Raw genomic sequence first — 9,251 nt, forward strand, 5'->3', positions numbered from 1 at the left:
TAAAAGCACTCCATTAATATATGGAAAAAGTAATAGATAAATCACAGAGATTTTTACAAACTGTAAGCCATAAATCTTGAAATGATTTCTTAGTGCCATAAAACCTTATTCGTTTTTTTGCTGATTTAGAGAATACAGACAGTTCAAATTTAATAACTCACCTCTTATTACAAATCCAAAAGTGTTCCCCTCTTTATGTAAAGTAACTTCTACAGTTCTAAAGATGAGACCTGATCCTTGTACAGCTAAAAGAAAAAAAAAAAAAGGGAAAAAATTCCCAAATTTAATTATTATTATTTTTCTAATTATACACACAGATTTGCGCCTCTTCCAATTTAAGCTAGCTATTGGGTTTCTGGTCATACAGTTGGAAAGACTCCACTACAGAACAGTCAGATTAAGGACCTGTAATTGAATACAACTCATTCTCTTTTTGAGAGAATTTTTCGCCATATTTTGCAGGTTGCCAATGGTTTGGAAGATGAGCCATAGATGCATATAACAGATAAGCCTTACTGTTTAAATCGTGGCATAATTTTGCTTTTCTTATCATTACAGAAGAGAGCTAGAAGAGATGGAAATACACAGTGAGACACGAAAATGACAAACGAAATTCTTAAAGCTACCTATGGAATTGGTTGTTCAGCCACGAAAACATTTATTTGTATTACTTCAAGTCAAGACAGTCGAGATTTTTAGGGTGTCTCTCTAACCTCAGATTGCTAGATTAAGATGAAAAAAGTATTTTGTATCATAAGGATTTTTTTTTTCTTTTTTCAAAATGTAACATACTCTCTCATCATTGGTAAATGAGTAAAAAAATCTTTGACTTTTAGTTGAGTCAGTATTTTCTCTGTAAGCACTAGAGGAGTGGTGCCCAGCTGGGTTAGCAGGTGAGAAGCCTAATGCACAAACCAACACATCTGGGTGTGATAATCCACTTTACAGAATTTGAAACCACCGCTGTTAAGAGACCAACGGCCAGTCTGCTCTTAGCTTTTATGGGAAAAACTTTGGCAGGGTGTAAGAACTCCCTTTTCCAAAGGGAAAAGGACACTGGGCAAAATCACACGCACGCACACTTCCCAGCTTCCAGTAAGATATTGCAAACAGCACAACACACATATAGATTAAAAAACCCAACCCTCTATAAAATAAATGTTCTGTGAGCAGCAGAACTAATGAAAACATATGTCCCTTAATGCTCCCTGACTGCAATAATCAGTTTCCCTGGTCCCTGTTAGAGATACCCTGAGGGGGCAATGGACACCGCAGGCTACACAGCTGGGGAGGTGCCTGTTGCCACCCACGAGTGACCCCAAGGAGAAGTGGTGCCTCTCCTTCTGAGGGCTACCCTGCTCTGGGACCCTCTTTTCTGCCCAAGTGTCTATTTCCAGGAAACATGTTGTAATGTACTTTTTTTTTTTTTCTGGAGTCTTTTCAATTCCCTGTTAAAAAAGTTACTGCATGGAACCAGAAGAACCACCCGGTGAAAACACATAAATCTCGTTTCCTTCAGAAAATAGGCAAAAGATGGCCCTCCAAAGCATTGCTTTGTACTGCAGTAACTCCTGCCACAGCATGAAGATCAGGACCGTGTTACTGAAGTCTATGTGGTTGGTTCCTTTGCAGCTAGAGATATTTTACTGCCTGAAAAGGACTGAACTATGGGGAGGAGAAGACAACTGTTGCCTTCATTCCTATCAATTGAAAGTGGCCCAGCAGGTAGCTCAAGCTGAATCTATGCATCCTAATCTGCTTGGTGTGGCTTGTAACCTCCACTGGGAACAAGCAAAGCCTGTAGTTCAGCAGCAAGGAACAGCATGCAGTGTCCTTCCACTTGGGCAACAACCATTCAGGTGGCTCCTTCCGGTGCTCCTTCCACCCCAGCCACAGCCTGGGAGGGGAAAGAAGCCCTTAACCTTTAGCAACAACAAAAGGCAGCCATGACTCACATTCCAGTTGAAAACGTTGAGGTGGCTCATGCTGAAAATAGCAGCTGGATGCTCCTGCTGTTGAACACTGCCAGACAGGGAAGGAAGCACTAGGGAAAGTGGGATTACTAGTGCTCAGCCAGATTTAATCCATCATTATTAAAGTCCTGACATTTCCCCACTCTGTAACCACGGCAGTCCTCTCTGAGGGGGCAACCATGAGACCAACAGTGGAATTTCATTACGTATGGGGAAGGGAAGGAGGAGCCAGGACTTCACCACCTGACCTACTGGAAAACTTCTGCGTATAATGAAGGCACTGTGTCTAGCTTGTTCACTATAAGTTGATGGGAACAACTAGATCGCTAATTATCTCCGAGTTTATTAGCAATGCTTGTATGAAGGGGTCAGAAATTCTGAGGGCTTAAAGAAAAAAGTTATGAATACTACTGTAATTTAGCCATGTCAAAATCCTGTTTCAGTGGGCAAGAGTAGCACATATGCCAAAAGCAGCCAAAATGGAAGGAAGCCTCTTGAGTAAGTGCAAAACAATGCTCATGAAACAACTACACCTGCAGCAAAATAATTCTGAACTCAGCTGACTTCATTAACTCAAATACTGTGTTTCTGAACATGAAGTTCCCTTACCACAAACAAACACTCATCAACAGAGAACATTCAAAACATATTAAGGTGGTTGTCAGAGGTCATAAAAGCAAACAAATACATAATTAGGCTAACTCTCTAACTGACAAAAAGCAATGGGGAGTTCATCCTCCTCTGAGCACCAGAGTGATGGATTTTTTGGCTTCTGTTGCAAGGAGAGTCTTTATTTAAGGAGACAAGAGCTTCCTAGCTGGCTCCACAGATTCTTCTGGCCAAACACCACCAAACGACATCCAGTAAGCAGCGTGAAGGAGCACTCAAAGCTGCGACTGGTGCAGCCCCCTTGGTACCAGCCAGCGACCTCCCGCTCACTCCTTCACTTTAGGTCCCAGGTTTCCAACTCACCATTTCCCTAGCTTTCACTTTATACCCGATAGCCTCAATTCCCACTGATTTTCTCCTACAGGCACACTATCACAGACATAGAATCATAGAATGCTTTGGGTTGGAAGGGACCTTTAGAGGCCATCTAGCCCAACCCCCCTGCAGTGAGCAGGGACACCCTTAACCAGATCAGGTTGCTCAGAGCCCCGTCCAACCTGGCCTTGAATGTTTCCAGGGATGGGCCTCTACCACCTCCCTGGGCAACCCGTTCCACTGTTTCACTACCCTCATTGTAAAGAATTTCTTCCTTATATCTAGTCTAAACCTACCCTCTTTTAGTTTAAAACCATTACCCCTTGTCCTGTCACAGCTGGCCCTGCTAAAAAAGATTGTCCCCATCTTTCCTATAGGCTCCCTTTAAGTACTGAAAAGCTGCAATCAGGTCTCCCCGCAGCCTTCTCTTCTCCAGGCTGAACAACCCCAGCTTTCTCAGCCTGTCCTTGTAGGAGAGGTGCTCCAGCCCTCGGATCATTTTTGTGTCCCTCCTCTGGACATAAGCCCAAAAAGAAAGAGCAAAGAAGAGGCGAGGAAAGCATTCAGTAGCACGCTCTGACTTCAGCACCAGCATAAACTTGTATTTTGAAGACAGTCCTGCTCAGTGAGAAGCCCTTGTTTCAGTCACACAGTTCTCACAGCTTTATGTCCGCATAGCCTACCCCACTGGGTCTTATGCTCTAGAAAGGAGGTGTTGCCTGAAAATCATGTCAGAAAAGACTGGAAAAGTCCCAAAATACATCATTTATCTGCTAGAGCAGGAGGGTGCTGCAAGTGGAGAGAAGGAAGGAAAAGGCAGAGGCAGAACTCACAGATATTCATTTGTCTCGTCTCAGACCTTACTATAACAAGAAGGATTCTCTTGCCCTGGAATCTATTAAATCTAATTCCCAGTATTCAAAACTGTAAACAAACAAAAAACCAGTGGAGTTCTCTGCCACTGGCTGGAATTGTGCTCCTAAACCACCTGAGCATCTCTGAGAGCATCCCCCTGTACTGCCAGTTCTTTCATACTGCTTCCACGCTCTGCAGTAAGCCAGAAGAGAAAAAGTATAAGAAAACAACCACTATAAAAAATGAAGATCACCAACCATGCCCATCTCACTGCTGACAACAGTGCTATGCTATTTGCATAGGTTTTAGTTTGCTCTGCTATTACTTACAGACTGGAGGCAGCTCATACTCCACTTCTAAAACAACCCTCTCGCCAACATTCTTGAGCAGGCTGATGATTTCATCGTGGCGAAATTTGGTCAGGTTGATTCCATTCACAGATTTGATGTAGTCGCCTACATCCAGCTGGTCACTCCTAGGAAAAAGTACATATTCCTTTTGTTAAAGACAGGTCAGCTGGCTCAAACTAACTAAATCCTTTAAATTACTGTATAGTGATGGTAAGAAATATTTTTCCATTCATCTAGATTAAAACAAGTTAATCTTTCAAACAGAAAGTGGCATTTTAAGATCTTAATCTAGTCTAGTTTGTTAAATATTAAAAGAACATTGTTGCATTATTAATTTCTGATGTACAAAACCAACTGTACAATAAAGGAGTTGGATGACTTGACTGGTTTGGGCACAGGATCTGGGAAAACATCTTCATGTCCCTATCTTTCTCTCTCTCTCTTTGGGAAGCATCCAAAACTATTTTTTTTGGGCAACAGTTGCCTTCACAGCTAACATCACAGCTAGAGGAGACAGGCCACAGCCTAAAAGCATATGTTCTGCTCAGTTACTCGGAATGATTTAGCTTAACCTCTCTCTTTTGATCGGTTTCACTCATGAGTAACAGCTTTTTGATTTCCACTGTAGTAGTAAGCAAGGTAGCTAGGACTCTAGACTTCTTTTTAATCTTAAAACCAGTTGATGAACATTTTTTTTTTTAATTAAATTATGGTCATACTATGGTTAGGCTTTCAATTTTACTTTTTCCTCTGAGTATTTTATGCTTCTTCTCTCAGGTTTTTGTTCAAGGACACAAAAAAGGAGAAATAAAATTATATAATTTAGAAGAAACTTAATTAGTCTTATGATGACTTTCAAATATCTCATTGGTATTTCTAGTTTTTGTCAAAGTAGCCTTGAGGGAAGAGGGGAGCCAGCTGTTGCCATTTCTCTCTGAGCTTCTCTGGTCTGATGGGCTGCCATTATAGATGCATCTAGTCACATATTTGTTAGTGACCTTTCCGATGCGGTATGTATTTCTGAAGCAATCACATCTTATAATGCATTTTGTGGCTCAAGATGGGGTTACCTAGCAGCGATTCCTCCTTGACGAAGGTTAGATACTCTTGGTTTCCCATCCTTGTCGATTCCACCCGATACTGTAAGCCCTAGGGTGGTGCCTTCTTTTTTCATTAATTCAACTATTGTTGAGCCCTTGAATTCCTCTGTTGAAAGAAAATTATTGGCATTATTAAAATTTAAGCGATAACACAGATGTTGCCTTTCTAAAATGTCATCTACTTTCCAAGAAAATCATTGTGTATGTTAATAAGAAATAATGTGTACGTCTGGAGATTCTTTATGTTACAATTCACAAGTTCTGACAGCAAGGCTCTGCATATAGATAAATCTGACACATATGTTCTGTAAAAGGTTATTAAAAACTATACCAATGTGCTAGTGTACTATACAGAGCCAATAAACACAAAGTCTGGCAACACTTACGACTAAAGGTAGTTGTTTCACATTTTAAAAAAGCTATCTTTTCTCATTTTCTGCTTTCTCCCTCTGAATCCTGTGTTTTATAAAGTACTTCAACTGATTAACTAAATAGAAGGGTAAAAGACACAATGATATAATGGTACTAGAGAATTTTACTTCAGACTCACTTTGAGGCCACTAGTAGGTGTCAATGTTAATCAAAACAATTGAACATAACAAGAATCCAGATGGAGATTAAATGTATCAGATCTTAACAGTTTTATTCCTTATTCGTACACAAATAGATCTCCACTATAACTCTCTGAAATCTCTGCAGAACAGGTACAAAGTAAGTGAAGGGCTTTCATAGTCAGAGTCACATATAAAATTTCCCTCACATGCTGCCTGGTACGCCCTCTCCTGCAGTTTGCCCATTTAGCATTCTCGGAAAACGCCAAGCTAATCTCACAGACCTCGGACAAATGCAGGTCACCTGCAACGGAAAGCCTTGAGCTCTCGTAAAGAGATGTCCTTATTGCACATGGCTGGACAAGGCAATCTCCATATGCACAGTTCCAGCGGGGCCACAACCGTTTGGAAAACCATGAGACAATCACACCTCATGTCCAGTGTTTCCAGTCAGAGAAGACCTATTAAAACCACCAGCTGCCAAGTATTCTGGAAAAAGGCATGAAGTCCTAAAGATCCACCTAGAAAATGATGAGATCCTGGCAGGATCATCCATCTCTCTGGTCCTTTTCAGTGTTAATATGCAGCTTTTAGGTGAATTGGTCAGATATAAACATCATATACGCACTGTAAACGAACAGTATGTCTGCACTGCACTAGCAATCTTGCTGTGGCAGCATGAGATTTAAAGACGAAAAGCCACCCAAAACCCAAGCAAGTTCTTTACATACATTCATATGATGTGCACCAGTAAGGTCTAGCATAAGCACTATACAAACAGCAACAAGGCTCTATCAATCCCTTTCATATGACTAAGAAGATGACATAATACATCTTGACCTCAAGATGAGGAACAGCTGCCCTGAATGAGAATTGCCAAACCTGAGCAAAACTGAGGTAATGGTGGTGGGCAGAGGAAAGCAATCCTAAGAGCCTCCAACCCTGGTGGAGTATCCTGTAAACCTTGGTAGTACTTCTAATAGGGTTAACTGCTGAATCTTCTGCAAATGTAGCATTATCCTATGCGATGTTCCTGCTCCTTTCTAGGTGTCTGACAGGCTCTTCTTTCCGTTCTAGGTGATGATGACCTCACGTCAGTTATTCACTTTTTTACCGTTATACAGCATGACTTAAGTGCTTGGCCAAGAATTCTTCTATGCTTATAAAGCTTCTACTAAGACAAAATTCTGCAGTGTATGCAGTCAGCAGCATGGGTTATTGAAATGAGTATTTAAAACCTGTAAGGTGTATTTGTAAACAGATAAGATTACAAGAGACTGTGGGACTAAAAAGGTGCCTCTATCCAGTCAGAAGCAGACAGCAGCACAGCTACCTAGTGCATTCTCCAACTTGGCTGACACCAGACCATCATTTGGTGTCACTGGGAAGCTATTGAGCTTCCGCAGTGTTTGCTCACATCTGGCCTTTTTGACAGTTCAGAAAGAACAGATGGGATTACCCGCATCTGAACATGTAGACATCTTGCACAGCTCTAGGAGACACTATGGACCAAAATGCTGCTTTCAGTTTTATAAAGACTCGTAAGTATTCGTAATGATTACAAGAGTTAGTCATGGTACTTACTGCTAATAGAAATACCGCGCATCTGCACCCATGATGCAACCCCAGGTGCTTGGCTGGTGTGTCACACTTGGTTATTCAGGGTTTACTTGATCGTGAGATCTGGAGCCAAAAAGAAAATTCCCCTCTCTCCCCCATCTCCCAAACCGAATCCTTCCTTTGTACTTCTCAGTGGTACAATCTGGTTCTCAGGCCCATCTAAGATTTTTTTTTTTTAACAAATACTTTGCTAGAATGTGTACACAGGACGTCAAAAATGCACTGCATATGCCTAATCTTTTGCCATAGCATAATACCGCCACGTGTTTTGATCTTTTATATAGATTCTGAGCTGGCGGTCCAATGCTGGGGAATCCTTTGCAGCCTGAAGTGATATGTACAACAGACGGTCCATGCAGGGCTTTAAGCTAGCTAATGATTATAAAGTTCCCTGCAACTACTGGCATGGAAATTAATGAGCAGGCTTGCTCCTTCTCACCATCTACTCTGACAACTCCGTATACCTCTGCCAACAGAACATGGATGACTAAACACTTCCTTGGTAGGCAGGAGGGAAAGATGCACCGACACTGTAAGGAGTGGCAGTGTGAAATGCTCATTGCTAACTGACAGACAAGGTCACCTAAGAGCATGCGACAGTTTCATTAGGTTTGCACCTCTGAAAGATTTTGTAGCTTTTGTTGTACGTAATCATATCAGGAAGAAATTAAATTATGTAAGCTGGTTTGGCTTGTAAGTGACTCTTCTCCCTGGAGGTGCTCTGAACCAGGCCTGTTTGATACCCCAGTCCCTCAATTTTTCATTTTTGCTTTCTTAAATCGCACGTGATTACTGTTCTTATAATGCTATATATTACATGTTTACTCATCTGCATTGCTTCAACACGATTATTACAGTCTAATCCCACTGGAGTATTATCGAAATGCACAATATCATAACAACCCTGGGACTTCATTTCCAATCCAGCAAGCCACCGCATCTGTACATGCTATTCCCCAACCAATGCAAGGTCAGTCTCTATTCTCTAGTTAACACAACGCGATGTTACTCTTTGCGAGTTAAAAATCAAACTACTTCATGTATCACCTCACTCATAATTCATTACTTATGCCAACCAGCAAACTCCTAATTAGAAGTCTCTGGGGCCTGTTCTTTTCTATGTTTGTACTCCCACATTGCTAGTAACATTAGCATAGCCAGCATCAGACGGGTAGGCAAAGAAGTTATTTCCAGATTTCTTATAATTTATGAGTAAAACAGGGATTGAATTTACAAGTCTTTTGCTTAGTGGTAAACTGAATATAGAACATGAGCTTAAGAAATGTCTTCTTACTCCATAACAGTTTATGAAGGATCAAATATCAGAACACCACTCCTGCAGTACAGCTCTGTGATATGAACCAAATGAATTATTCTAAAATGAAACCATGAAGAGAAAAGATGGTTCCAAGTCTATAAAAAGCCCAAATCAATACCATTTTACACTTCAGTTGGAGAAATGCACTTGAGAACGTCTTCCCCTTCCACCATTAACAACTCCAGCAGCACTCAGCAAAACGCAGATCAGACTGGGTCCTGCGTTCCCTCAGCCTGGGGAGGGTTTTGGGTCTCTGGGTGGTGGGATCAGCACTCGGGACTGCCACTGCTTCCTGCTGCTGCGGGGGTGATCCGGGGCACACATCTGTCCGTGCTGCACCAGTCACCCTACAGCTTTGATGGCATCTGCCTACGTGTGGTACAAGGCTCATGAATCCCACCAAGTACTGGAGATGGGCTTGACAAAGGGAGAGCAAACATGCGTACTTGTATGCACACACATACTTGTACGCACATGCAGACAGAAGATGGAAAAGTGGC

At 41.6% G+C, this 9,251-nt stretch overlaps 1 protein-coding gene across 1 annotated transcript in view; it reads right to left on the bottom strand.

Annotated features, from left to right (window-relative positions):
• The window catches only part of GRIP1 (glutamate receptor interacting protein 1), a gene marked incomplete at its 5' end in the record, with an annotated part of 83,138 nt that extends 77,770 nt beyond the window's left edge, over positions 1-5,368 (bottom strand). Inside the window, 3 exons of the mRNA XM_035897981.1 lie at positions 162-245; positions 4,142-4,287; positions 5,233-5,368. Of these exons, the coding sequence (XP_035753874.1) occupies positions 162-245; positions 4,142-4,287; positions 5,233-5,368 (366 nt within the window). The remainder of the gene's footprint in view (positions 1-161; positions 246-4,141; positions 4,288-5,232) is intronic.
• Between the last annotated feature and the right edge of the window lie 3,883 nt (positions 5,369-9,251).

Source organism: Egretta garzetta, unplaced genomic scaffold, assembly GCF_000687185.1.
Source record: "Egretta garzetta isolate BGI_Z169 unplaced genomic scaffold, ASM68718v1 scaffold837, whole genome shotgun sequence".
Taxonomy (NCBI): domain Eukaryota; kingdom Metazoa; phylum Chordata; class Aves; order Pelecaniformes; family Ardeidae; genus Egretta; species Egretta garzetta.